The sequence below is a fragment of the Prinia subflava genome, chromosome 2 (genome assembly GCF_021018805.1).
Source record: "Prinia subflava isolate CZ2003 ecotype Zambia chromosome 2, Cam_Psub_1.2, whole genome shotgun sequence".
Lineage (NCBI taxonomy): Eukaryota > Metazoa > Chordata > Aves > Passeriformes > Cisticolidae > Prinia > Prinia subflava.
Genome location: NC_086248.1, coordinates 3,273,782 through 3,301,547, shown reverse-complemented (window position 1 = coordinate 3,301,547; position 27,766 = coordinate 3,273,782). Strand labels below are relative to the sequence as shown.

The 27,766-nt window shown below is 45.9% G+C and overlaps 1 protein-coding gene and 5 non-coding genes across 6 annotated transcripts; 1 reads left to right on the top strand and 5 right to left on the bottom strand.

The window, feature by feature from the left end:
• Nucleotides 1-6,745: 6,745 nt before the first annotated feature.
• Nucleotides 6,746-7,265, bottom strand: LOC134547654 (gallinacin-10-like). Its single transcript, XM_063391804.1, has 2 exons — nt 7,113-7,265; nt 6,746-6,882 (listed from the first exon to the last, which is right to left on the bottom strand). The coding sequence occupies exons 1-2, from the start codon at nt 7,168-7,170 to the stop codon at nt 6,746-6,748; spliced, it is 195 nt and encodes a 64-aa protein (XP_063247874.1). The 5' UTR covers nt 7,171-7,265.
• An 11,174-nt stretch (nt 7,266-18,439) lies between these two features.
• Nucleotides 18,440-18,511, bottom strand: TRNAW-CCA (transfer RNA tryptophan (anticodon CCA)). Its single transcript has one exon. It is a non-coding gene; the product is annotated as a tRNA-Trp (tRNA).
• Nucleotides 18,512-19,618: 1,107 nt separating this feature from the next.
• On the top strand, nt 19,619-19,691 carry TRNAR-ACG (transfer RNA arginine (anticodon ACG)). Its single transcript has one exon. It is a non-coding gene; the product is annotated as a tRNA-Arg (tRNA).
• Nucleotides 19,692-21,832: 2,141 nt separating this feature from the next.
• TRNAR-ACG (transfer RNA arginine (anticodon ACG)) lies at nt 21,833-21,905 on the bottom strand. The gene has a single exon. It is a non-coding gene; the product is annotated as a tRNA-Arg (tRNA).
• Nucleotides 21,906-22,441: 536 nt separating this feature from the next.
• Nucleotides 22,442-22,514, bottom strand: TRNAR-ACG (transfer RNA arginine (anticodon ACG)). Its single transcript has one exon. It is a non-coding gene; the product is annotated as a tRNA-Arg (tRNA).
• Nucleotides 22,515-23,437: 923 nt separating this feature from the next.
• Nucleotides 23,438-23,509, bottom strand: TRNAW-CCA (transfer RNA tryptophan (anticodon CCA)). The gene has a single exon. It is a non-coding gene; the product is annotated as a tRNA-Trp (tRNA).
• Between the last annotated feature and the right edge of the window lie 4,257 nt (nt 23,510-27,766).

Genomic DNA, 27,766 nt, shown 5'->3' with positions numbered 1-27,766 from the left:
TTTTATTTGTGACTCCAGCCATGGATTTGTACCAAACGTAGCAGAAGTCATTAAACAGAAAGGACTGAAGGGACACGTCTGTGTGTTAACATAGGAGACTGATCCTAATTCCCTCCAGCAGCCTCTAAGATCTGTCCTGAAAACAATGATATCATAGTCTGGAGCTTCTTCCCAAATCTAGTCTGTATGGTGCATCTAAAATTACTCACTCTTGCCCAGATGATCTTGGTTTAATGATATTTTCCCTTGCTGTCAATCACCTTGCTGAATGTGGTTATTATCACATCTCTCCAATTTCACAGACTCAACATACCAAATCCACTTCCTTGTGGTGTCTCTAACTCTCTTATCATCTTGTAACTTACTTCTGTATCTAAAAATAAAATAAAATCTTTTTTTTCATGCATGTGAAGTTCCAGCCATATCTAAAATGGACCAGAGGAAGTATCATCAGCACTCTGTAAAATTCTCTTAACCTTTGTACTTGTCACCAAGAAATGCCACTCCTGAGACCTATGGGAACTTCAAGTGAGCATTTATTTTCAGGCACACAGGACAAACCAAAAATCATCAGTGAAACAAAGTCACGAGGGTGATTAATTATTTACTGCTTCAGCGAGAGCAGCAAATTGAAATGATGGAAAGCAAGAGCAGGGGTGAGCTCTGACTGCACACAGAGGGCAGAGAGGTCTGTGCCTGGTGAACCAGCTGCTGCAGGTTGGGTGTAGGGCATGAAAGGGCTTCAGTCTTTAAAAAAAAAAAACATTAATTCAGTATATCAGGGCTAGAAACAAGCAAAAAAAATCTTCTTGTGGGTGGATGTGGAGGGTGAGGAGGGGCAAGAGGAGATGACAAAGAAAATTAATTCCCACCTGCACTTCACTGAGTCCACGTCCTTGAGGAACATGGTCAGGAACTGCAACTTCAGACTTCTGCCAGGAGCTGTGAGAGCTGGGGTGGCAGTGATGGTTTAGGGAAAGGCCCTGTATTTTCACACATTATTGAGCCAGAGGCACAGGCTCTAAAATGGACTGTTGCTGTCATCCCTCTTCTGTTTCCCTCCTGGATATAGAAGTTTCAAGGAGTCAGTCATTTATATGAAATCACTCTGTGCCCGTGTGTGCCTGGAATTTTATTTAAGGGAGTCATAGGGGACACTGACCATCTCCCAGATTCCTGATTTGTGATTGAGGACATGGACACAGCCCCACAACCCAAACCATGCTGAGCACCTGCCCAAGGTTTCAGACAGGCAGCCCCTCCACCTGCACCTCCAGCTTCACTTCTGGAAAGACAAAAAGAAGGGGGAAAAGTGCAGTCCATGATCTTAAAACACAGCCAGCTGTAAGGAAACCATCCAGGGTGATGCTTGCTTGTGGAAATAACAGGATTTAATGGAAAAGGGAAAAGTGCTTTTCTACTCCTTGCATAACCCCCCTCCTGCCTGTCCCAGGCAGCACAAGGGGCAGGGATGTTTAATTTGGGGAGTGAGGCTGATGGACAAACCCTGCTGGGATTGGGCCATGATGTCACAGATGTTTCAATGCTCTTTGGAACCAAACAACGTCAGAGGGAGGGAAGGAAAGGGAGAATGGCTCCAACCTCCTCAACTCCCACTCCCAGCTCCAGCTGGAGAGTGGCAGCAATGCTTGTGCCAGGTCCAGGCTCCCTCCATGGAAACATAAATGCACCTGGGGTGATAACAGCCACCTTGAAGACTGCTTGGCACCAGGGAAAGGAGCTTGGACATGGTGCTTCTCTTCTTCCTTCCTCTTGAGGACAGGAAAAGATGCTCCAAACAGTCTCCAGTGAACAGAGAAAACATTGAGGCTGTGACTGACAGGAAGCTGTTGCTCTTGAGGTGTCTGTCAGAGTTATATCTGACCTGGCAGCCAAGCAGCGAGTGGTGGACTTCAGATGGGACCTGTCTTTTTGAAGAAAAATCATTTTGTCATCCAGAAAGAGCAAATTCATCTGTTTGGCTTACTGATCCTTCAGGGAGCTTGGGAAATTTGCCTTTACACCTTGGGAAATCACCACCTGTGGTCTGTATTCTGGACTGTGGGTAAGCCAGTATAGATATCTTTGGCTCTGAAGGAGTTTCCCTGCTTTTAATTACAACTGATGAGCAGCTAATCTGCCTGATCAGAAGGGGAGAATTAATTTAGTGACAATCTCCTCTGTTCTAGCAGTAGATAAAGAGGCAGAAGCAAGAAGTGGTGTTGAGTTCCCCTGTCCCAAAGTCAAGGACATGGAACAAGTGACAGGGACAGGGGCAGGCGTTTGCATCCACAGTGAAGGTGACAGTGGGCAGAGGGTACACGATGTTCGTTCTCCTTGACAGAGCACTCCATAAAGGCTGCTCATGCATAAACCTGATTTTCAGTGGGGAAACTCCAGTCTTAGTGACTGAAGTGCCTGTCCAAGGTCAGTCATGGACCATCTCCAGTCTGTGTCCTGGCCATGGACCAGAGCAGGGAGGGGGACAAGTCACTGATTGCAGACTTTTGGAAAGCCGTGTTCCAATCACAAATTTGAAAACTGATCTGTTCTTCAGGTCATAAAGGACGAGCTTTTCTGAGGTCCTGCAACAGCTTTGGAAGGGAAATATCAAACAAAACAACTCTTTTCTTCCATAGCTTGAACACTATCAAAGAGTTTGGTTCCAGCTGCTGCCCTGCCAGCCCTCCAAAGGAAAACACCAGTGATGTCCTAGGAGACAAGTTCTCAATAAGCGTGGAATGAGGAAACTCTTGGGAAGAACTCTCAGTGGTCACTGCAGGAGAGAAACAGGGCAGGGAATTGGGTTGGGAGAAGCAGATCCCTGTAGGGCCATCAGCAGAGGAGAGCTGTGGGAGTTGTCTCACGTGAGGCCAAGCCCAGGTTCCACACAGGTTCATGGGGAGTGCAGAGGTGAGATGGACACTGAAGGGCTCCACAGAAATTTGGCACAAATGGAAGAATGAGCCTGCAGTGAGGGTGGCTGCTGGGCTGAAATGCCAGACCTTGATGGACATAAGGTCCAGCATCCAGAGACAGAAATGGAGACAATCCCATTTGGAATTACACCTCTGTGATTTATACACCAGAGAGGTGTTTCATTGGGGTAGCAGGGAAATCTGAGGCTCAGTCTGATCTGAATTTATCCAGATTTATTACCAGAGATTTTCTTCACTATGTTTTGGTTTAACCCAAGCCAGAAATTCAGCTTCAGGCAGCCCTTGCTCACTTCTGCCCTGATGGAATGGGGAGAAAAGCAGAAGAGTAAAAGAGAAAAAACTCGTGGATTGAGATAGAGACAGATTATTAGCTAAAACAAAAGCTGTGCAAGCAAAGCAGAGCAAGGAATTTATTCACCACTTCCCATGGGCAGGCAGGTGTCCAGCCATCCCCAGGAGAGCAGGAATGCACCACATGTAACAGTGACTTGGGAAGAAAAACTCCATCACTCCAAAAACCTTTTCCTTCTTTGTTCTTCCTGCAAGTTTTATTACTGAGCATGACCCCAAATGGTCTGGAATATCCCTTGGGTCACCTGGGACCAGCTGCCCTGGTTCTGCCCTCTCCCAACTCCTTGTGACCCCCAGCCCTCGGGTGGGGTGAGGAGCAGAAAAGGCCTTGACTGAGTCCTGCTCAGCCATAACAAAAACATCCCTGAATTATCAGCACTGTTCCCAGCACCAATCAAACCTCCATTCCGTGTTGGGAATTAAATTAAATCCATCCCAGCCAAAACCAGCCCACAGAAGGAGCTTGAGGGATGTACAACAGATCCTCAGTGCCTGTTTTGTGAGTTGGACATGACCAGGTTATGGGCAGTGAGATGTCCTTGCTACGCTGTGTTCTTTAAATAATGAACTTTGTGACTGTTGTTGAAAACAGGTCTGATGCTTTAAAACCCAGTCTATACATCACCCAAAATCTTGTCCCTCTGGAGGGATAGTGCAGACCTCATCACTGTGTTAATAAATTCAGGGGGGTGTATGTATATTTTTTAATGCAAATATATTTTATGTATACATAAAATTTGCAATACTGCAAGTGTTTATTGGCTGCCATATTGTCATGCAATTATTCTCTGTCAAGAGTTGCCTGGGCAGTTCTTCCCACTCAGCTTTCATTCCTGTCATCCTAAATGCTTTATTACCATCACCAAAACTGGTTGCTCTTTTAGTTATTCCCTTTCCCAAATCCCTTGGGAATATGTGAGACTGAACAGGCTCACTTGTTCAAAAAACCCTGCATCACTCTGAGTCTTGAGTCAAAACCAGAGAGAAAATTATTGTAATAACAAAGATCATGGATTTAAGAAGACCTTTATTTTCAAGTGCGAATAAAATAATAATATATATATTGCTTCACATCCTCCAAGAGCTGCATGAACCTGAAGTGATTGAACCTCCAAACACCCCTGTGAGGTAGGCTGGAACAGGCAGCCAAGGAGCCAAAGTGGCTTGAGTATTAAAAGCAAAAAGGGAGTGACTTCAGCGAGGAAAGACCCGGATCTCCAGAAGCGGTGTGCTAACAGGACATGCCCTCTGGAAGCTTCTTTTCATGCTCATTTGCAGGAGGCTTTAGATAGAGGAGGAACCCAGGAAAATCAGCTCCTCAAGGCAGTGGAAATGTTGCTGGTACAAGGGCTCTGATCCAGGAAAGCCTTTTCTTCTTACTCTGCCAAAACCCTGCAAGGATACAAACAATCTTCTTATTGTGCTGCAGTGCCACCTCCACTCATTCTCTAAAAGCCTCAATACCTTCTAATTACCTTTCAAAATGAACTTGCAGGGTGTGTTCAGCCTGCAGGTTTAAAAACCTACATCTCTGTGTGCGTGTGGGATGTCCAGATCTGCAGATACCCAGTGTGTAAGAACTGTGGCCACTGGCAGATGGGTTATATGACCACTTGTGGTGACACTTTTTATTTGGTTTACACCAAAATAAAGATTGGGGATTTGATGTAGTTACTGAACACACAAGTCTAGTGCCATCTGAAGTGATCTGGGGTATCTGCTTGGCCTCCAGACATCTGTCTTTTCTGAAAATCAGTGTTTTCCCTTAGAGCTAACTCAGCCAGATACATTGATATGATTTAAATACTCCAAGGTACCTCAAATGCCACTAAACATCTCAATGTATCCTGCTGAACCAAGCCCTTCATGTCTAAGTTCAAAGATTTGTTTTCAAGTAACCTGAACTGGAAAAAGAAATTTATATTGTACCTCAGAATACCCTGTTGGTTTTAACTTCTACTCTTGCATTGGTCAGCTCAGCTGAAAATCAGCCAATACAAGAATTTTAATCCTGACCACTAACATCCATCAGTACTGGGTACTTTCTTCCAAGACAGAGTATTTCTGTAGGAAAATTACACCTGAAACCAAACTCAAGAGGTCTTGTTCCTTTCCCAGGCTCAGTTTTCTTTTGGTCAGGTCTAGCAGATGTTCTGACAGACATTCAGAGATGTTGGAGATCATCCATCTGCTCCTACCAATCCATTTGCTATCAGTGGAAATTGATTCCCAAGGAGGATGAGTGGTCACAGGAACTGAGGGATCACATCACTCCTTTGTAAAATCATCTAATATCAGGTTCCTTCTGTTCCATTTACTTTCCTGAATTCCCAAATGCATCCTTAGCATCTTTTTCCTTAACATCTTATTCTCCTGTCAACAAGACTGTCTTATTATTGGAATTACTTGGGTTTTCTGAAACCGCTGAGGATCCTCCTTTGCTGAATAAATGTGTAAAACTTTTTTCCTAGAACTATCTCATCAGATTTCTTCACTTTCTGGGAACCTTTAAACCCTGGCAAATCTAAAAATAACAAAATTACAGAAGAAGGAGTTCTGGAAAATTCAGACATCACAGATCTTAGCTCTCTCTTTGTTTTGAGCCAAGTTCTGTCCAGTCACATCAGTGGCAGGAGATCTGCCTGAACATCATGGCTGGGATGAATTGTAGCATCACACCAGTCCTCTACCATCAAAGGTACAAGAACCTCTCCTAATTTGGCACTGAATTTGGGGGGTGGGAATGTCACTGCAGCTGGCAGGGATCATCTCGTAGCCATTAATGGAACAATGTTATTCTAAGAATTAAGTAGCTGGAGAATATGTTTTATTTTAAGCTGAAGAACATTGCCTAAAAGCATGTTCAAAACCTTAAGGAAAGAAAAAAAAATCTGGCTATCAGGGAAACTCCAGACATTATTAGAAAGTGGTTCCCAAGGTCAAAAGTGAAATGCACACCCAAGTCTCCACTCACTGACAAATTCACTGTTCTTCACCTTTCTAAGAGCTGTGCAGTGGTGGGAGGAAGGAGAGCTGGGGAGAGGCTGAGAAGCAGATTTCTGTGAATGCTTTTCCCCCTTTAAATGTACATTTCTAAGTGAATTTTAAAATAAAAACAGAGGGACAATAAAATATTTCCCCTGATGGGTATAAATACTGTGAAGTGGTTTCCTAATCATTTCTTGAAAAAACGTCCTTTCTTTCCCCCTAAAAATTAAAAATAAAGCGAAAAAACACTGAATTCTTGGGAATTTTGACCGTTCTGAACCCTTTCTCCCACACATCACTTCCATTCCAATGAATTTTCTCCCTAAACACACATCAACAACACGCACGCGTTCCTCCTCCCTCTGGACTTCCCCAGTGAGGGTTGCCCTGCAAGCCACCCTGGGGTTTTGCTGATTATTCAGAGGAACAGTGGATAAACCAGGGGACCTTCTGAGGTGTTTTGTCCCTTACTTGGAGCAGCAGTTCAGCATCCCCCCGTGGCACGTCCCGGTGGCAGCGAAGGTGGGTGGGCACACCCCGGCGCGGCAGAATTTTCCCTGGCTCCGGCACTCAACAGTGTCAGCAAAAAGAGGGTCTGCAGAACCTGTGGGGAGTGGCAGGAGTTAAAATCTCGGCTTCCTGCCTGGAATGATGAGAGGTGAATGCTCAACAAGTCATGTGTTGTCTTTTTTAGCAATCCTGAGCACCAGATGCTCCTGGTCCCACCCACTGCACCATCCCAGGTTTTGCCCTTCAGCTGATGGTGGCTTTCCCCCACTAAAGTGAACATTCTTCTGCTTGCAAACCCTTTTGCTGTTGATTTTTGCTTCTCACCTGAAGTAGCCTGGAAGAGGAGGAGGAAGACAGCGAAGAGCAGGTAGAGGATCTTCATGGCTGTCAGCTGCTTGTGGACTGTGAGGTCCTGCAAAGTGTCTGAGAGACCAATGGTGGCTGGAGCTGGCCTGGGGAAGGGCTGGACAGACACCTGGTATTTATAGGGCCCGTGGGGTTGTGCAAGTGTGACAAGTCAATGAGTAACTGCCTTGAACCTTCTGGAGAGGGGCTGGTCATCCCCCTTGTCGCAGGTGGCAGTGAATGTGTTGCAATCCCCCAAGGGTGAATTTCCACTTCATGTGTCAGTTATATAATCTGACCATCAGCCAAGCCTGACTGAGCTCCACCAATTTTCATGGCTTTTGGAAACCTCTTCCCAACACAGACACCAGGGTGGGTCGGGGGGAATCTGAAGTCAGTGACTATTGGAGTGGGGACCCAGTTTTCACCCTGGATTCGTCGCTCACTGACAGTTCAGGTAACATTTTGTCTCCATCTCCCCATCCCATCACCAGGTGGATGATGTCAAAGGCAGAGGAAAGCATTGGCAAAGACTTGAGGTGATGCAACTGTTCTTTGTCACTTTTTAAACAGGCCTCAGGACAGCCTCATCCCCTGCAGGGGGCTGACACAAAACTCTCCCCCTCCTTCAGTCCTCACTTGTATCACAGAATCACAGAGTGGTTTGGGTTGGAAGGGACCCTAAAGATCATCTCCTTCCAATGCCCCTGCCATTGGCAGGGACACTTCCATTAGAACAGGCTGCTCCCAGTTCCATTCAGCCTGGCATTTCATCCCAAATCATTCCCACTGCTTTACCTTCAGCCTTAAGGTGCAAATTCTGACCTCTTTGCACTCAGTTCCAGTTTGTCCATATTAAAAACCTCAGGAGTTAAGAGTTCTAACACTCACTAATATATCTGTTTTCTTTTAAAGGAAATAAACTGCTTCAAACACATGCCCAAGTTTGTGATGCAATGCCAAATATTTCCCCTCTTATTGCCCCAAAAAGCTGGGAGAATGGGCTGATTCCACAACAGTTTCACAATGTTGTGTCTGACATAACATTTTGAAAGGCAACATCATCTGGGGCTTCACTTCAAAGCATGATTTTTGTGGCTGTAAATTTTCTTAAAAGGACATCAGTGCAGGGAAGGTTCTTCTTCACCAAATCCTGGGTTAATAAACAGGTTAAACACTGTCACAGCCCAGGTGTTCCTGCAGTTCCTACCTCTGACATTCTGGTTCAGTGGTTTGCTTCCTTATTACCTCGTTTATTATATTTAACTCAGAGTTAATGGCATTTTTGTTCCAAGAATTGTTAGAAGGATTAAAACATTACTGAGGTTTATGTTTAATTTGCACGGTAATGGGTCAGCTAGAGCAGCTGAGAGAGAGGCAACAGGGTGAGTTTATGCAGCAAGTAACAGCAAGATAAACACTGATTTCCCTCTTCTACTCATAAAATCTAATTAACCAAGAAATACCAAGTGCTCCTTTTTTGTCCCTTGTATTTTTGTTGTATCCTTGCCTTGAAAGTGATTTTTTCCTTTGCCAGTAACTCTCCAGCTTTCCCCACTTCTAATGGAGAAGAAATTAAATTTGTCACCCTTCTCTTTTCTCTTTAGTGGGATACAAAGAGGCAAACACCTGACCTGCAACACTGAATAAATCAAAAACTAAAACCCTTTTGTTTTTCTCAAGACCCATTGAAATGTGAATTCTCCTCACCTGTTTTTCATACAGACAGAACAGTGTGGGAATGTTGCACAAGAGGAAGCCCTTGTCCATAAGAAATCCATGTTAGGGAGGAGGAGTATTTTTCCCCAATAAAATCAGAGTGTGGCACTGGGGAAGGTTGTGATTGTTTCTTGTTATTTGAATAAGATCCACTCACTTCCAGGGCTTTACTCTTTCACTCCTCTGGAACAGAGTCAATCTATTAGTGGGGTTAAATTACTTAAATTTCATTGATATGGATTGCCACAGCACTCAGATTTTGCTGAACAATCTCCTTTCTTGCAGAAGGAAATTTCCCTCTAGGAAATAGGGAAGAAGATTTTTACAGTGAGGGTGGCAAAACACTGGCACAGGTTGCCCAGAGAGGTGGTGGATGCCCCTGGAAACAGTCAGGGATGGGGCTTGGAACAATCTGGTCCAGTGGAAGGTGTCCCTGCCCATGGCAGGGGGTTGGAATGAGATGAGCTTTAAGGTTCTTTCCAGCCCAAACCATTCAAGGATTCCATGATTCTGTGAGAGTGACCAACACTTTGAGCCCTGCTAGCACAGGCAACCCGAAAATGTCACTCAGAGCAAGAGGAAAATTCCATGACTTTGGCTTCTAACAAAAACAAAGACAGGTGCAAACTGGTTGCTTAAAACCGGGCAAAACTTGTATGGAACAGGCAAGGAGCAGAACAATTCAGGCAGCACAGCAGTGACCTGGGGCTGGAACATGGAAGTGTGTGCATCTCTGTTGAACATTAACCTCCACACATGAGCTGGGAATTCAAGGAGCTGCAGGTACCTATCCCAAAGAAATCAAGTTCACTAAGCAAAGAGGAGCTGGGGGGACTTTTCAATTCAATTTTCCTGAATTTTGCCCCAGCAGCCGCTTTCCAAAAGTGATACTGTGAGGAAAATCTGAAATGTTGAATGGGGAAAACCCTTGTAAACAGCATTTCAAGCTAAATTCTCAGTCTTCTGCAAGGTAGAGGATTTTTTTTCTCTTGTTCCCTCCTTGGATAACAAACTACCCCCATAATAATTCACAGCAGGCACCATACATGATGTTATATAGGAAGGGTTTACCTCATTATTTTCTCTTATGTTTGACTTATCATCTAATGACAAATGAAAAGAAGTCTAAGAACTACTATGCTTTTGAGAAAGGTTGTTTAAAATAGAATACATGTATTTGGATGGTGGCAAAACTTCATTTTACCATTGTAACTCTAAATCTGCCTTTAAAATCTCATAGGCACGTGGTTATTTAAGAAATCATGTGCTTAGGTTCCAATAAAACCAAATGCATGCTAAAACACAATCCATTATTCTCCTGGCTTTCCTAATTATGGCACGAATCATTATTATAGAATTATGGAATGATTTGGGTTGGAAGGGACCTTAAAGCTCATCCAGTTCCACCTCTGCCATTGGCAGGGACACCTCCCACTATCCCAGGCTGCTCCATCTGGAACAGTCTGGTTTAATGGGAAGTGTAACATCCTTGGGACTGCTCAAAACAAGGCTGGATGAGGCTTAGAGGAACCTGGGGTAGTGGCAGGTGTCCCTGCCCATGGCAGGGGTTTGAAACTGGACAGTCTCTAAGTTCCCTTCCAACCCAAACCATGCTGGGAGTCCACATTTCTACCCTTTGGCATCATCCTGCTAAGGGCACAATGAGAACGGGAAAAGGAGGGCCAAGGTTGCTTCATCCATGAAGATTTGTTAGTGGACATCCTCTAACAGATTCACTTGGCTCTTGCACACAATATTCCCACACATCACTTGTCATTAGAGTGGTTTGTGCCATTTCCCATGGGCTAAATGTGTCCACAGGGCAGGTTTTACCTCTGTTTCTCCATCAGCCCTGACAAAGGTCTCCTACTAAAGAAATAGCCTAAAACTTTTAGATGAGGAAAAATACAGCAGATCAGTCAATGAATCCTGGTGTGTGAGACACTCTCTGGTGTCACTGAAAGGGCACCAAGGGAGGCCCCTGTACATTTAAGGTTCAGGGATGATGCTGTGCTGAGGTCTGGGAACCTGGTCAATTATTACCTGCCCTTGGCTGCTTTGATCTCAGCTGCTTGTGCCCTCATGTTGCAATCCAGACACTGAGTCAACATTAAATAGACATTTAAGTGACAGCACTGAACACCAGCTGGGAGAATGTACTGTCCTCTGTGCCTCCAAGCTAAAGGGGAATTCCTCTGTGGAGGGGAGGGTGAGAAGGAATATTAATGAGGGTTTGAGAGAAAGGAGGAAGGCAGGATCTCCTGTAGGTTATGGAGAAAAGATGGAGCATCTTATTAAAGGCTATGGTCCTGATGAGGAGTTCCCTGATCAGCCCTAGTGCTGCTGCTTTTCCTGAAAAATACTGAGACTTCTGTGTGGATGGTATCCTACAGAATTACAGAATAACAGAATAACAGAATAACAGAAGCCTTAATTTTTAAGAGTTATTGTGCAGTTGATGAAAAACTAAAACACCAGAAGCGTCTTCATTAGACAGTGAGCAGGGTCTAAATGCTTCCTTCTGTGCTTCATTTAAATGTCTGCTCCTGAGGTGTATTGGGTAGGTTCTGTTGCCTTTGGCACCATCAACATCAAAAACAGACCCATGGAACTCCACTGGTTCTTGTTAGGTAGGGAGCTGCTAATGCTGCAGCCACAAGGATTGGGTTTATATATGTTTATATCTATAATTAGCCGGGTCAGCATGGCATTGGCCTTCTCCTTGTTTTCATCTATAGCAGAAAACCCCCTTGTGCCTGCCACATCCAAGATCACATTCCAATTTATTGAGCTGCAGCTAATTCAGGTAGCAGAGTGTGAGCAGTGATTCAGGATATGACCACTGAAAACTCACCACCCGCAATATTCAATTATCAGAACAGCCCTCGCAGTTTTGTCTTCTGCTAACCCTCTGCCAAAAACTCCTGGGCTGTTTCAGTGATTAGTCCTGGCCAGGAACCATTCCAGCAGACAGCCTGGTGTGATCACCTTGGACTGGAAGCCAAGAATTGCACAATATGGGTATGGTCAAATGCTGCCATATCAGAACCCAGAGAAAGGCACTGTTACGAGTCCAGAAGCTTTCCAGACTTTATTTACAATTAATCATGCTACAATTATTCATATTTGTCTGGTTTGGCACCAGCTGCAAATGAGCCTTTAATAAGATGCTTCATCAAGTGTCCTAATCCCCCTCCTCGTGGCTCAGCTGTCTTGAATTTCTCTGTCCTATTGCTAGCAATCTTTCTTCTGCTATAAATGATAACTGATAATAATTTTTTTTTGAGATCTAAACATCTGTCTTCTACACAGGTCAGTGTCCTGATCAAAGTTTGGAATTGCAGGGAGTTTCATTCCTGTCTCTGCTTGGATGCCAAGAGAAATCACAGTGATTATGGATGTCTAAATCCCACTCTGTGAGTCAGCCACTCCAGATCTCCACTTGTACAGATCCCACAGTGAGGGATAACACTAAAAGAAAAGGTATCACTAATCTAATAAACAAGTGGGTCCATTCAGTTATAAAAGATGACTTGAAATATCATGGGATGGTTTGGGTTGGAAATACCTTAAAGAACATCCAGTTCCATCCCCTGCCATGAGCAGGGACACTTTCCACTATCCCAGGTTGCTCCAAGCCCTGTCCAGCCTGGCCTTGGACACTTCTAAAGAACAGAGGAAACCAGCTACTTGGAGGAGTCACCTGAAATAATGAGATACTTTGATTTACTCAATTACCTCATTTCTAGCCCTCTGGAAAGCAGCCCACAACTTCGAAGGTCAGTATCAGGGACAAAGCCAGTTGTGCAAGCCATGACATCACCAAGCACATCACCAATTTCCAATGAGCCAGTCAGGACATTGTGTAACGCAGGAGCCAGAGCTGGAGGTGGAATTTGCTTTCTCCCACCCAATGGGCCACATCTGCTGGGGATGAGAAGTGGCAGTGTCTGGCTCTTCACTTCTTCCTACATCACCTAATTGTTTGCTTCTTGGGTTCTAGTTTAAATTTCAATTAATTTTTTTTCTTGAAGCTTTTCTTCCTGAAATTAGTTTTTTGCTGGAACTACACCCTTTGTGGATTCAAAGCACTTTTTAGATGATTATGTTAATTCTTAGGAGTCATAGAGAGAGAACTCTGGGCATTTTCTTGATATCTTATGTCCTTTAAATATCTCCTTGAGATAAGCATGTGGGTGGGGAGGCCCTGGCACAGGGTGCCCAGAGAAGCTGTGGCTGTCCCTGGATCCCTGGAAGTGCCCAAGGCCGGGTTGGTTGGAGCTTGGAGCAACCTGGGATAGTGGAAGATGTCCCTGCTCATGGCACAGGATGAAACTGGATGATCTTTAAGGTTCTATCCAACCCAAAACATTCTATTCTGTGATCTATCAGATGAACCTCTGGGAGCACCACGTAAATATCCTTTCTGCCTCTCCTTTCATTTCATCTTTTTCATTTCATCTCTCCATTCACAGATATTTTTTCCCCACTAGGCTGGTCTCTGTGCTGGGGAATGAGGTTTGCTCCAACCTCAGCTGGGAGAGAGGCTGACATTGCAGCAGCTGTACAGTCCTGCATGGAAAAATTCCTCAAAAAACAGGGAAGTCACAGAGTTGTTAATTTTTGATCTCCCTCACAGACGTGTTGACATAGCACAAACCATCCACCTCATCTGCTGAAGTTTACAAAATGTTCAAGATGATTTTCAATGACCCCAAGCCCCCTCTGCATAGAGGTCTCCACAGAGCCACACAGGGCCCATAGCTCCTGCTCCCCTGTGCATGAATTTCCTGGGAAACCACGTCTTGAACAGCAGCACCTCACCCCCTCCTCCAAGGATGGGATTCCTGCTGGCTAATGAGCCACACACTTGTAGGAGACTGACCTTTGGAAAGGCCAAGACTTCCTAGCAGCATTAAGGGCTGCATTTCTCAAGAGTCATCTGGACATTTTCACTCCCACGCCTTTGCTGGGGGTATAGAACAGAGTTTAACCCACCTTTTACCCCCATCTCCAGCCCTCCAGAGGGGCAGTGAGGTTGAGTTTGTGGGTGTGGGTGCAAAGGTCCTTTCCAGCCCAAACCACTCTGATTTTGAGGCAACAAGGGTGGCTGGCCACATCCATACTGTTAAATTCCTTCGCCTTCAGGAACAGGTGGGTGGATTAAAACTGTCCACGGGGAGTGGCTCCTAGCCCATACCAGCCCCCATGGATCTGTGACAGTTTGGTCTGGGCCCAAACTGAGCCAGTTTAGCAGAGCCAGGCCCTGTAGCCTACACTGTTTTACTGTCAACATGGGCACGGTGCTGCTCCAGGACATTTTGCTATGGATGTTCTCACAGGAGAGGGTAGGCACAGCCTTTCCTTCCCTCCTTCCCCTCCATTCACTCCTCCTGCCCCAGACTTTCCTTCCCTCCTTCCCCTCCACTCACTCCTCCTGCCCCAGGACACTTAGCAGTTCTGCTGGTACATTATTTAGACCAAAGCTGTTGCAATCACACCACAAGTAAGTGAAATCTCTGGCTTTTACACTAAAAACTAATTGGCCTTTCAGATTAGAGCAGTTCTGTATTTAATCAGCCATTTCCTCCATGTAAAGGACATAGTCTTGTGCAGTGATTTAGTTGCAAGAACAGTTTTGGTTACAGGAATGTGATATAAAATCTCAGAACCATAAAGGAAGGAAGGAAGCAGCCAAGCTGTTGGATCAAATCCCATTTGCAGACAGCTCCTGTTCTTACATAAGGGACAAAATCCCAGGGAAAAGTTCAGGCAAAGGAAAGAAATTTGGTTGATTTTCCATGCTCAAAAGTCTAAGAGCTGTATTATTTCTTTAACAGTTTTGGGAGATGGGGAATGATGTGCTGAGCCATCTGCTCCAGCCTCATCCTGCCATTTCCTTTCTTTGGAAAAATTCCCATCACGACTTTTTCACTGCAAACTTTAGGCATAAAAAGTGTCTAATACACTTCTGGGCCTTTGAAAGGCTGATGGACTGTGATAGAGCATGGAATGCAGTTAGAAGGATTGGTACCTACAAACTGGTGAGCTCTGGCTTGAATTCATTTAGACACTTATTCATTTTTGAAATCTACTCTTGATTACATCTCACTGCCAGTGTTGGTGTCTGCTACAAGGGTGATCCCTGTGCTTTGTCCAAGTTTTCTTGGAATTTGTTCTGATATTCACCCAGCTCCTAAGACAGCCACCTGAAAATCACTCATGAGTACATCCTGGGTCTGCACATGGCAAAAGAGCTGAAAAATAGAAAAAAAATATATGAGTTTACAAGAAATTAATTATGAATTAAGGTCTGGAATCTGACGACAAAAAAGTTTGACAGTTTTCAAGCTTGGGATTGCAACAGAAATAGAGATAAGAATTGTTTTTTTATTGTTGTTTTGCCTGAAGTAAATCCAAGGAAATATTTCTATCTTGAAGATTCTTAGCTGATAATCCATCCCATACTGGTTTTTGACCTGATTTTAAAGATATCAGTGTATGAGCTGAAAAACCTTCTGCCTGCTGATTGCAGAGAAAGATAAATATCAACCACACGCTGTCAATAAAATGTACATTGGGAAAGAAATTAAATTAAGCAGTGTCACAACCTGGGTTATTTTCCCCTAAATCCATTACCCCCCTGTACTTCTGTTATATATTTTCCCACTTGCTCCATTTTATGAAGTTCCCTGCTGTCAGTGTGGCTTTTAAATACCTGAAATAAAATAGCCAAACCCCCGCTCTTTGGGTTTTTTTTTACATGTTGTTACTGAAGATATTTGTAAAAATTCATCCCCACATGGAAGACTGGGGTACCCCATGGGCAAGCACAGCCCTGGCACCTCCATCCTGCCCCTCACTAAGAGAGGAGTGAGATGAAGATATAAGCAGGGAAGGGATGAGAGCACCAGGGACAGGCTTGGCCAGATAAAATGAGAGACACAAAGTCTGTTAGAGTCACAGAATCACTAAATTATTTAGGCTGGAAAAGAGCTCCCAGACTACTGAGTCCAACCTGTGACAGATCCTCACCTTGTCACCCAGCCCAGAGCTCGGAGTGCCACGTCCAGTAATTCCATGGACACTGCCAGGGATGGAAACTCCACCACCTCCCTGGGCAGCCCCTTCCAACTCCTGACCACCCTTTCCATGAAGAAATTCTTCCTGGTATCTAAATGTTAATAGATTCCTCCATCCCTTCTCCAGCAGCCACCTCACTGAGTGATTTGAGTACTGAGGGAATGAAGAAGTTAAAGAACTTTTTTTGGCATGGAATGAGCCTCCCTCCACAAACAGGAGGACCTACAAGTTGCCCAGAGAGGCTGTGGAGTCTCCCCACTGGAGATATTCCAGAACTGTCTGGACACAATCCTGTGCAATGTCTTCTAGGATGAGCCTACTTGAGAGGGGAGGTTGGGCCAGATGACTTCCAGTGGTGCCTTCCAACCATATCCATTCTGTGTGTCTGTGATCTTTATCCTCAGAAAGGTCCAGCAGACCGAAAACAGCCTTTCCTTGGTCCCTCACAGGGAGATGTGACCTTGTCCTCGACTTGGACACTGAGATTTGAGCCAACAGGGTGGAGAAAAATGAAAACGAAACTTCAGCTTCCAGAACAGTCATGGGATCATTCTAGAAGGAAGCCTGGTGACACAAGAGTGACACTGTTGCTTATACAGACAGAAAAAAAAACCCAAAAACCCCACACCAAAACCAACCTTGTTGCCTGACAAATCATAGTTCAACTTTCTACAGAAAAACATTTCCACCAAACACAAAAAGTCCAGAATTGAACCCAGTCTGTCACTGTGTGAAGGAGTCCCAGCTCCAGGTTTCACATCCTCCTCTTGTCAAGCTATTTCTTTGTCAATATTCAGAGTAAACTACTTTGTGTAACAGACCTCAGTAGGGCTGATCACAATTCCCTGAGAACTGGATTTCCACTGGAAAATAAAGTTATGTAGGAAAGAGCATTTGTTACAGGAATTTACAGCAATATGGAATATTTTAAGCCTTTCTCCCTCACATTTCCCCATTTGATATGGCCTCAAAGATTTCCTTGTTTATGCAAGACAGAGTATTTTAACTGGAAACATTCAGAGAGTCTCAAGATTATGAAATAATCTTGGTTATTCAGTAGTTTATGACAACTTTCCTTGAATAGGAGACATCAGGTTCTACTCTCTGTTGAAGTGTCCCTTTGATTAAACCTCATCAACAGGCTCTTCATAGAATCATCGAATGGTTTGGGTTGAAAGGGGACTTTGAAGATCCTCTCATTCCAACCCCCCTGTCATGGGCAGGGACATTCCCCAGATAGTGACTCAAATCTCTCCTGCTTAAAAAAAAAAAAAAAAAAAAAAAAAAAAAAAAAAAAAAAAAAAAAAAGATTTTCAGGAGTCTTAAGAGTTTAGCCCTTTGAAAAGTGAGACTAGTTGTAAACTCAGAACTTTTTTTGAAATGTAAAACTGTTCCCATTGCCTGCAATGAAAATATTTCTGATGAGAAGTCTACAGGAATAATGCCTCCTACCAGATATCCTTTCAAGAGAGTGCCAGTTGTCCCAACAACAGCATCTTGAAAATTGTACTATTTGGGGCTTTTTCACCTGCGGAAGATTTGCAACAGGAATTACCTGAGTTCCTTTCAATTCTGAGAAGTCAAAGGGACAGAAAATCACGTTATGGAGACTGAGACAAAGACAAGGACATTTGACTAAATAATCTTTGAGGTCTTTTCCAAGCTCGATGATTCTGTGACATTGAAAGCAGTGAGGCAGCGACATCTTGAGGAAATCCCTGCTCACTCAACCCTTTGGTGGCACTCCGGGAGTTATGGGATAAGGGATCTTAGGTTCTTTCTTATTGATCCATTGTCTTATCTCAGTATGTTTCCTGTTTATATATTTTAAAATTCACCTTGAAAGAGCCCTAAAGGGGGTTCAACTACTTTTTATGAATTATAATTCATATAAGGTCATTCCTGCAGATTCAAGCCTTTCTTCCAGCCCTCCATCCCCTCTGTCCATCTCACCATGGGGAATCAAGAAAAGCCTAAATTGAGATTAAAGATCCTGATGACCAGTCCTGATGGCTCAGTTTAGGCTCCCTACAGCCAGGTGTCTCAACAGAATAAAAAAAAAAATCACTTTCACTGACATAGTGAAGCAAATTCAGTGAGAGCCATCAAGGTGGTGGGGGAGTTGGATGTGGGGGATGCAAGGAGAGATGAGGAGAAATTAGGATTATTCAATCTGAGGAAGAACATACAAAAGGATCTTATCCCCCTAACAGGTCCTTGCCCTTACAAAGGGGTTTTGGGACCAGAAAAACTGATATGCAGACATAAAGCCACATCTGAGGCACCCACTATTCCTGTCAGCTTTGCAAACATAGGATAAGGGAAGGCTGAAGTTATACTTTGAAGGAGTATAACTTCGAAGATACTTTGAACACTCATCCAGTAAGGAGAGACCACTCTGCCATGGCTCATCCCTGCCCTTCAGCAGGGATTTGGGGTGCAGAGTTACGGAGTGGGAGAGCAAAAGGAGGTGTCCAGGAGATGCACACACACCTCCCCTCTCCTGACCCCGGTGTGATTTGAACACACAACCTTCTGATCTGGAGTCAGACGCGCTGCCCTTGCGCCACGAGGTCGGGGATGGGACACATTCCACTCATATATCATCCTGGAATTTGGAGCATTTTTTGAGGGAATGGGAAGTTTGTTTCACCTGACAGAGGGGTGGCACCATCTTTGCCTGCCTTGCCTTGATAAAGAGGGATCTAAATGAGATACTTCAGAGGAAGAAGGCCAAAAATTGCCACTGCCCAGAGCAGCCCTGCAGAGCCTCTCCCAGGAGAAACAGACTCCTGGAGATGGTGTCTCCAGAGGGACAGGAGAAATGGTGGCCCAGCACCTCCCTGGGGACACAGGCCCCATTCACCCAGAAGATGCATGGATATCAAACTGTGATTCACAGGTCACAGGTCACAACCAAAGTGCAGGACAAAGCAGGAGGTGTGGTGGGTGTTTGCTGCACTTTGCCTCATGAGGAAGCTGAAGGGAGTGAAGGTTGTCTCTGAAAAGTGGAAAAAGCTTCACAGCTGCAGGCTCAGTCACCCCTGGGGGACCTGGACTTATCTCCATGCCATATTTCCCTGGAAGACCAGGGTGGGGTGGTACAGTCAGTCCAGGGGACTCCTGGAGTGTTTAAGGGCAATAATTCGGTGTAAGATGATGGAAATAGAGAGAGCTTCCTGATAAACACCACAACGAGTTTTTTTCAAGAAAAGAGTCAAAAAGAAGAGTCTGGTCCATCTCACCTCGAAGGCCAGGTGAAGATTATGAAAGAATGTTCCTGAAATGAAGGAAGAATGTGGTGATGGCTGGAGACAAGGACCATGGATTTCCCAAGGGCAGAACACTCTGGGCTAGGACAACACAATTTCTTCCTCCATGGGCAAATGGACCCTGAGGAACATCATTTATCTTGGCTGTGGTTTCACCTCTGACAAGGCCTCCCAGACATGTCCCTGCAGCAGGACACACACACAGAGCAGCTGAGCTCAATCCAAAGGCAAAGCAAAGGGCTGGGACCAGGCACTGAGCGGGCTGGGATCCGTGTTGGCAGCCCAGGGGACCCTTCACTGCTGGATGCTGAACTGGCTGTGGTTTGGGGTCTCTGTGGTGGGAGCAGAGGCTGCTCCACAGAAGGAAGGACATGGGCAGGCCGGCAGGGACACAGGGGTGACCAGGCCACAGGGCCAGTGGCGCAATGGACAACGCGCCTGACTACGGATCAGGAGATTGCAGGTTCGACTCCTGCCTGGCTCAACACTTTTAGCCCAGGCCAGTTCCTCCTGCTCCCTTGGTGAGCCCCTTCCTTCTCCTGCCCATCATCATCCTCCCTCAAGCTCCTCATGTGCTGTCCCACACTCCAAAAGGGGCAGAGCTGGAGCCCACCAAAGCCAGGGGCACACAGCAAATGCAGCCACCTCCTGAGCTGCTGTCCTGCAGCCAGCACAGAGGCAGCACTCCCAGGATGTCCTGGCACATCCATCATGTGCCCTCTGCCCTCTGCCATGCTCCCTGCTGGTCCTGCTGCCCTCTGTCACTGCCTTGCCAAGTTCTGCTCTGGAAGGAGTGCCCTGCTCACAGCTTTGACGTCACAAAATGATGTTCTTGTGATGGTGATGTTGGAGAGATGTAAAAAAAGCCTGGAAGGTTAAGGACCTCAGGAAGACAGCTGTCCCTTGTCACCTCCTCCAGCAGTGTCACGGCGATCCAGGCAGGATTTAAACCTGCAGTCTCCTGATCCATAGTCAGGTGTGTTCATACTCCATTGAGCAACTGGCCCCAGCCTCTGATCCCACCTGCTGTCCTCACTTCCAGACCACCTGGATTTATTGGTGGTTAAAGGGAAGTGGCAGGATCCCACCTTGCTCCCACCTGCTCCTTCCATGTCAGCCTTGCCCTCCTCACCTGTGCTCCCACTGGTTCTGATGAAATCTTTGCCAGAATAGAAATAAGCTACACGAAGATTTATCACGTCTCTGAGGGTGTCCAGCTCTTCTCAAAATAGCTTAATAACAGTGAGACGGCTCTTCAGAGGTGTTTTGTAAAGCAAAAGGTTTAATAAATGAAAAATAACAAATGTTACAGAAACAAAAGAGAAAGCCAGAAAAAAAAAGAGCACAGGTGTTAGAGAAACCTCTGACACTTTGCTAAAAACACCCTAAAAAGCTTATGAGTTCTCTTGTGCTCCTTCTTAAATATCTAATGTTCCAGGAGGGGCAATTTGGCTTAATGCCAATAGAATCTAGCTACATTCTGAGGAACAGCCAAAGAGACCTGGCAGTGTTTTGATCTTGGCACTGAGCCAATTACAATGAAAAGGGTATAGAAAAATCTAGTTTAATTTCCTTACATGTTCTAAGGTAAGCTGAAACTGTTTCCCTTATATAGAAAACACCTGCCCAGGTATGGAAATGCCCTCCTGCATAGTTCCACCACCCAGGAGAGGAGATGCCTGTTCTGAGCTCCAGGCTTGGCTCAGCTGCTCTGGCGGGTTGGAGGACACATCTTCCCTTCCTCATGGGACGTGTAGATAAACTTCCCAGACCATATAGAACCCACTGGAGCTGTGGTGCCCAGTGGAGGGCAAAGCTTAGCCCAAGGCCACTTTGGTGAGGTGACAGGGAGGTGACTCACCCCAGCCTGGTGACAGAGGGATGGGCAGGTGGGCTATAGCAAGGTCCTGCTTGTTGGCCAATTGCTCTGGGCTACCCTGCACATGGACACCTCCAACCTCCCTGGCCCAAGCCACAGACACAGCAAAGGTACAAAACAGTGATGACAGGACCATGAGTGTGCAAATGTGAGATGAAACAACAAAAGGACGTGGAAACGGGAATTTTACATCAAATAACAGTGATTCATGCTGGAAATGACACGTGGCGGTCTCTAGTCACCCCAACCCTAACACTTCTGCTTAATTTCTGACACGCAGATCAGGACTGCACACTCAGACTCTGAATATCTCCAAGGATGTAGAGGCCACAGCCTCTGGGCTCCTCTCTTAGTGATTTACCACCTCACAGAGAAATTTTACATCAAATAACAGTGATTCATGTTGGAAATGACACGTGGCTGTCTCTAGTCACCCCAACCATTACCATCACCCTAACACTTCTGCTTAATTTATAACACACAGATCAGGACTGCACACTCAGACTCAATATCTCCAAGAATGTAGAGGCCACAGACTCTGTGTTCCTCTCTTAGTGATTTACCAACTCACAGAAAATATTTTTTTTTGCCAGTGTGTCCAGTCAGAGCCTCCCCTGATGTGAGGGGAGTTTCACTGTGCAGGAAGCCCGCCAAGAGGGGACAACTCCGGCGCAAGGCAGGGCACCATGGAGAGGGACGTCCCCTGTCACCATGAATGTGACAGCAGGCCGTGGGCAGGAAAACTGCGAGCCAGGCAGGAGTCGAACCTGCAATCTCCTGATCCGTAGTCAGGCGCGTTGTCCATTGCGCCACTGGCCCAGCCCTCCTGCAGCCCTGGGGGCTTCCCATCGCTGGGTGGGCTTTGTGACAGAATTAATCAAGAATGGAAATAAATAGATTTGCGGAGATCCCTGGGAAGCAGGGGATCTAATCCCTGCTCTGAGCACAACAGTCTTTGACGTCAGGTTGTAGTCAAACCTTAATTATCTCCGAGGATGGAAATTCCAAAGCTTCTCTGGGACCTTGTCCTACTCTGAGACCATCGCTGTCACATGCAGAACTTGGCAAGGCAGTGACAGAGGGCAGCAGGACCAGCAGGGAGCATTGCAGAGGGCTGGGGACCAGGGCACACGAGGTGCCAGGACATCCTGGGAGTGCTGCCTCTGTGCTGGCTGCAGGACAGCAGCTCAGGAGGTGGCTGCATTTGCTGTGCGGCCCTGGCTTTGGTGGGCTCCAGCCCTGTCCCTTTTGGAGCATGGGACAAGACATGAGGAGCTTGAGGGAGGATGATGATGGGCAGGAGAAGGAAGGGGCTCACCAAGGGAGCAGGAGGAACTGGCCTGGGCTAAAAGTGTTGAGCCAGGCAGGAGTCGAACCTGCAATCTCCTGATCCGTAGTCAGGCGCGTTGTCCATTGCGCCACTGGCCCTGTGGCCTGGTCACCCCTGTGTCCCTGCCAGCCTGCCCATGTCCTTCCTTCTGTGGAGCAGCCTCTGCTGCCACCACAGAGACCCCAAACCACAGCCAGTTCAGCATCCAGCAGTGAAGGGTCCCCTGGGCTGCCACCACGGACCCCAGCCCGCTCAGTGCCGGGCCCTGGCCCTTTGCTTTGCCTTTGGATTGAGCTCAGCTGCTCTGTGTGTGTGTCCTGCTGCAGGGACACGTCTGGGAGGCCTTGTCAGAGGTGAAACCACAGCCAAGATAAATGATGTTCCTCAGTGTCCATTTGACTACCAAAGAAATCATCTCTGCAAAGAAATTTATTCTTTTGGGCAAAGGTGGTCTGCCTTTGGTAAATCCTTGGCTTTCCAGTCGTTTTCACATCTTTCCTCCTTTTGGGCATGGCTTTCTGAGGGATTGTTTCCATAGTGTTCAAGCAGACTCAGAGCTGTTATTGCCCAGACTAGAGCTTTCCGGGTGGTCCTTCTTAATATTCTCGAAAAAATCTTGCCATGTTGCTCATTAGAAACTTGTCCCCTTTTCCATAATCCTACACAGAGTAATTGCTCTTGATTCCCCTCCAGATATCCCCTGGACTGACCACACTGCCTCATGTTACCCTGCCAGGCAAGCGTGTCCAGGTCCTCTAAAGGTGAGTGAGCCTGTAGTTAAAAAGTTTCTTGAATTTCACTGTGGAAGGCATTACCTCCTTTCTTGATGTAAATTATGGCAGACACCCACCAAAACAACACCTCCCTGCTTTCATCCTCACCCAGCACAGCTCCCTGCTCGCAGGAGAGCTCTGGATATCATGTTCCCCATGAGGTCTAATCCATGCCCCACACCCTGAGCCTGCCCCTTTCCCAGAACAGCCCATCAGAAAAGGAGAGGGGTGCCTGTGGCTCCCCTGGCTGACCCCGGTGTGATTTGAACACACAACCTTCTGATCTGGAGTCAGACGCGCTGCCCTTGCGCCACGAGGTCAGGGCAGAGGGCTCCAGGTGCCTCAGACTGGCTGCTGGGAATGTCCTTTCCATGGGGACCTGTCTTGGTTTGGAAAGACAGGTATTTGTCAGGGAAAACTGGAGTTTCCCTTGGAATGGAGAATGTAAAAATCCCCTCCCTCCAAATTATTACAACTTTGCAATTAGGAGCTTTCAGGCAAAAATATGGGAATAGGAATAACAGTTGTTTACTAGGAATATTAAAAAATACAAATGCAGTAGTACAAAAAAAAACAAGCAAACAAACAAAAGCCCTAGAAAACCCTGACAGAGTCAGAGATACAACCTGACACCCTGTTGTCAGGGTGTTGGAAGCAGTCTAAATAAATCCTCCTGGAGTAACAAATGTTGTTCTGTGAAGTAGAGATGATCCTGTAGGAAAAAAAAAAGGGTCCAGTGCTGGTGAGATGGGTCCAGTCTTCCTCCAAGAATTCAGTAGAAAACCAGCAGCAACAGTGTTCGGGATTGCAGGTTTTATCCTGTTGGAAAGGCTTTGGCTGCTCCCACTGGGTGGAGCATCTCCCAATGGGATGAGGTGATGTTATCAGCCATGTGAGAGCCTTCAATGGCCCATTCACAGGGGATGTCCCTCGGAGGAGGATGGGTGGAGGAAGAGATAAGGCGGCCCTGCCTTATCTGGTGTTATCAGGTGTCCCATTAACAGAAGGCATCCACCCTCTTCCCCCCCTCCTAGAGTTACAAGAGATAAGGAACAATATCTCCCAACCAGTTTCAACAGATGAAAACAGAATACACATTTTTGGTTACCTTTTTCAACCCAAGACAAGACCACCCCAGGGTGTCCCTGCACCCCAGGAGCAGGGCTGTGGCTGTGGAGAGGCAACCTGAGGGGAAGGTGGCCAAGGTCTGGCTGCAGAGACTGGTCCAGGCTGCAGGATTGTTGGGGAAGATGAAAACTTAACAGGAAAGTTTTACAGATATGAATGCCTAGCAGAAGGTTCTCTGGATATGAAGGCAAGTTTATGTATAGAAAAATAAAAGATGCTAAGTTAGTTGTTACTGGACAAAGGTTGGGATGAGTTAGAAGGAAACTTTCATGGCTAACAGCAAGGGATAAGTTGTCTGCAAACAAAAACATGTTTTTACCAAGTAAAGAGAAATATCAGGAAAACATTGGCAAACAAAAACCATGTTTTTACCAAGTAGGAAGAATTTTCCACTGCAAGAAAACAGCAAAACAACTTTAAGCTTAAACTGTAACATACTAACTCATGTGATTGGACAGTAGTGATCATAATATGATAATGATAATAGTTAGGAGAGGTGAGAAGTTATTGTAAAGTTATCGTGTGAGATGCTGGTTGGTTGTTATGTATTAAGATGCTCAGTAAAGAAAATATATAATGCATTGTACCCAGAAGTAAGGTGACTTTAGGCTTGCCTATAAGCTGTAGCTGGCAGCTTTTAGGCTTGGTTCTGTCACCCAGGACCCAGGACTGCTGCAATAAAGAGCATTTTGGAAAAGAGCCGCCTGTCATCCCCACATCTCTCTCGCCTGGCTCTTACACAGGATGAAGGCACACGTGGAAATTCCAGGCACAGAAAATTCCCCAAGTGTTGTGCATGTAGGCTCAAACACAGAAATGAATACAGGGTTCAGCTTGAGGCCTTGGAAAAGGCTTCCAAATTTAGAGCCTGTGAGCAAGAATGTGGGTTTGTAATACAGAGACATGTTAAGCTAGGTAGTGGAGAGTTTTAAGGTTTTAAAGTTAAGCTGTAGAAGTAGTTATAAAGGTAACAAGGAGTTTTGAGGTGTAGTTCTGTAAGATTGTGTGTCACTGTATGATTGGGTAAAAGGCATTGTGGCAGGACGTGTGATACAATTGCTATGGAAATTAAAAACAATATATGTGGCAGTAGTTTATTGGCTAATAAACCTTTAAAACCCCTTGTAACCTGTGGCCTTGTGACCACTGGCCACAAACTCTTGGTGTATGCAGTGAAGATGTTCTCACTCCATGAGACTGAGGCAATAAATCATGTTTTAAGACATCTCCCAGTAGTCCCATTTCTCATAATATCCCGACAGGTACGGGGTGGGATGAGAGGACCTAGAGGGTCAGGGATGCCCCAAGGGAGGATGGTGGCTCAGGGGGGAGCACAGGACAGCCCAGGGTGGGTTTTGGCTGTGGGCCCAGAAATGGTTTTGGTGGAGTAGAGCACCCATGGGCTCAGGACAGTCACAGCTCCTGATGTCCTGCCCCAGCCACAGCCCTGTGCTGGCTGGGAGTGGCACCTGAACCTCCTACAAGGAGCCCAGGATGTCCCACCTGGGCAGGCAAGGTCCACCACCAGCTCCAGCTGCCCAGTCCTTCCCTCATGGGTGCTTCAGGCAAGGCTGCTGTGGACAACAGTACCAGTAAGGAGGTGAAACCTTCCTTACCCCTCTCCAGCTCCATTCCCAGCTTCATTCCCACCCCATGGGAGACAGGCTGGAGACAGTCTGCTGGGTACCAGGGTGTCTGGAGAGGGGCAGTACAGGCAGGGGCTGTGGCCAGCAGTGCGATGGGCAAAGCACCAGGAAACTCCTCCCTGGCTCAACCTAATCCTGCTAAGAGCAGAGCTCTCAGTTTTACTATAGTTACAGAGATTTTTAAAGTAATAGAAATGTTATAAAATTATGTGAAGTTAGAAAACATTAACTTTATAGTTAAACACTTACCCTGAATGTGACTCCCTCCAAAAATTCAATTTCTCTGTAAAATTTGATGTCTGAAACCAAATCCCATCCCTGCTCTCTGAACATTAATAATCACCATGCATTTACCCTGTGAATTATCAGTGCTGAGGATGGAGCAAAGAGGCATTTCCTCTTGCTTTTACCTTTCCACCTGAGCAAATCCTGCACCACTAGGTCCCTTCCTCCTCCAGCACCTTTTCCCACAAGAGGGAGCCAGGAACCAGCTCATGAGCTCCATGAGCTGTAAATCAGGCTGGAGATTAATTTTGTTCAGCGAAGGATCATCCATCCCAAGGCTAGACTGGAAATTCAGCTTGTTTCCTTCCTGAAAACACAGGATTTTTTTCCTCCACAGCCCAAACTTTTTGTCTATTCAATCCCAATGGCTGCTATTAGATTTTCCCCCCTACATTTTTCCCTGCTGACCACCCCCAGTGAGACCTCTCCTCACCCATCCCACTCTGTCATTTACTCCTTGCAATGTTGTAAATAAAGTCAGGTTTTCAGCCAGTTCCAGGACCCCTTCACCCCAGCAGCAAATCCTGCTGATTTACATTGCCATAACTCAAATCTGGTGAAGTGCTTTGGGAAAGCAGATGTTTCCCATAAATTTGGCATCCCAGGTATTATTGTCATAGCTGTCCCATGACTGAAAATGTCAAAATGAAAGAGATGTCTTCTCATAAAAACTCCTTTACTCAAAGGGATGTGAGTCCCAGGCCAGATCAGCAAAACCCTCCAGGGATAGGGACTTCACCACTGCCCTGGGCAGCTGTGCCAGGGCTGGACAGAGCTTTCTGTGAAGGAATTATTCCTCATATCCAATCTAAACATCCCTTGGTGCAATTTGAGGTGATTCTTCTTGCTCTATCACCTTTTACTTGGGAGAAGATCCTGACCCACTCCTGGCTGTCCCCTCCTGTCAGGGAGCTGTGCAGAGCCACAAGGTCCCTCCTGAGCCTCCTTTTCCCCAGACTGAGCCCCTTTCCCAGCTCCCTTGGCAGCTTCTCACAAGAGATCCTTAGGCAAGGGACAGAACTTCCACTGTGTGGAAGCATTTCTTCTGTGATCCATATAAAACATGCCTGTGACCTGGAATAACCTGGGAAAGTAACCTGGGAAATTACCCTGGGAAAGGAGGAGAACAAAAAAGAGCAAACAAAGTGCAGAGGCATCAAGGCAGACTGAGATGGTACTTGAATTTCAAAGAGTTGGGGTTTTATCTGTGATAATTTCTGCTCCTAATTTGAAGGGGACTGTGATTGTATAAGCACTTGTGGTCTGACAGTGAGGACATTCTGGAAATGATGGAGAAGGATTCTGAGTGTGAGATTACACTCCTCTTCCACCAGACTGCTAACACTCTTGAGGTTTTGGATTTGTACTTCACCTCCCACGGAAATAAAGTTTTAAAAGGCAAACATTTCCAGTCCATCACTACAGAACAGGACTATTTTTTGTGCAATTAAAGAAAATTGTTGAGAAAGCTGAGTGCCTGCTCCAGTCTGACATGGCACAATGACAGATCCTGTCTGG

Coding starts and splice junctions, on each gene's coding strand:
- LOC134547654 (XM_063391804.1), bottom strand. CDS start 7,170: ATGAAGATCCTCTACCTGCTCTTCGCTGTCTTCCTCCTCCTCTTCCAG. Junction 6,883..7,112: donor CCTCTTCCAGGCTACTTCAG/GTGAGAAGCAAA, acceptor CACTCCCCACAG/GTTCTGCAGACCCTCTTTTT.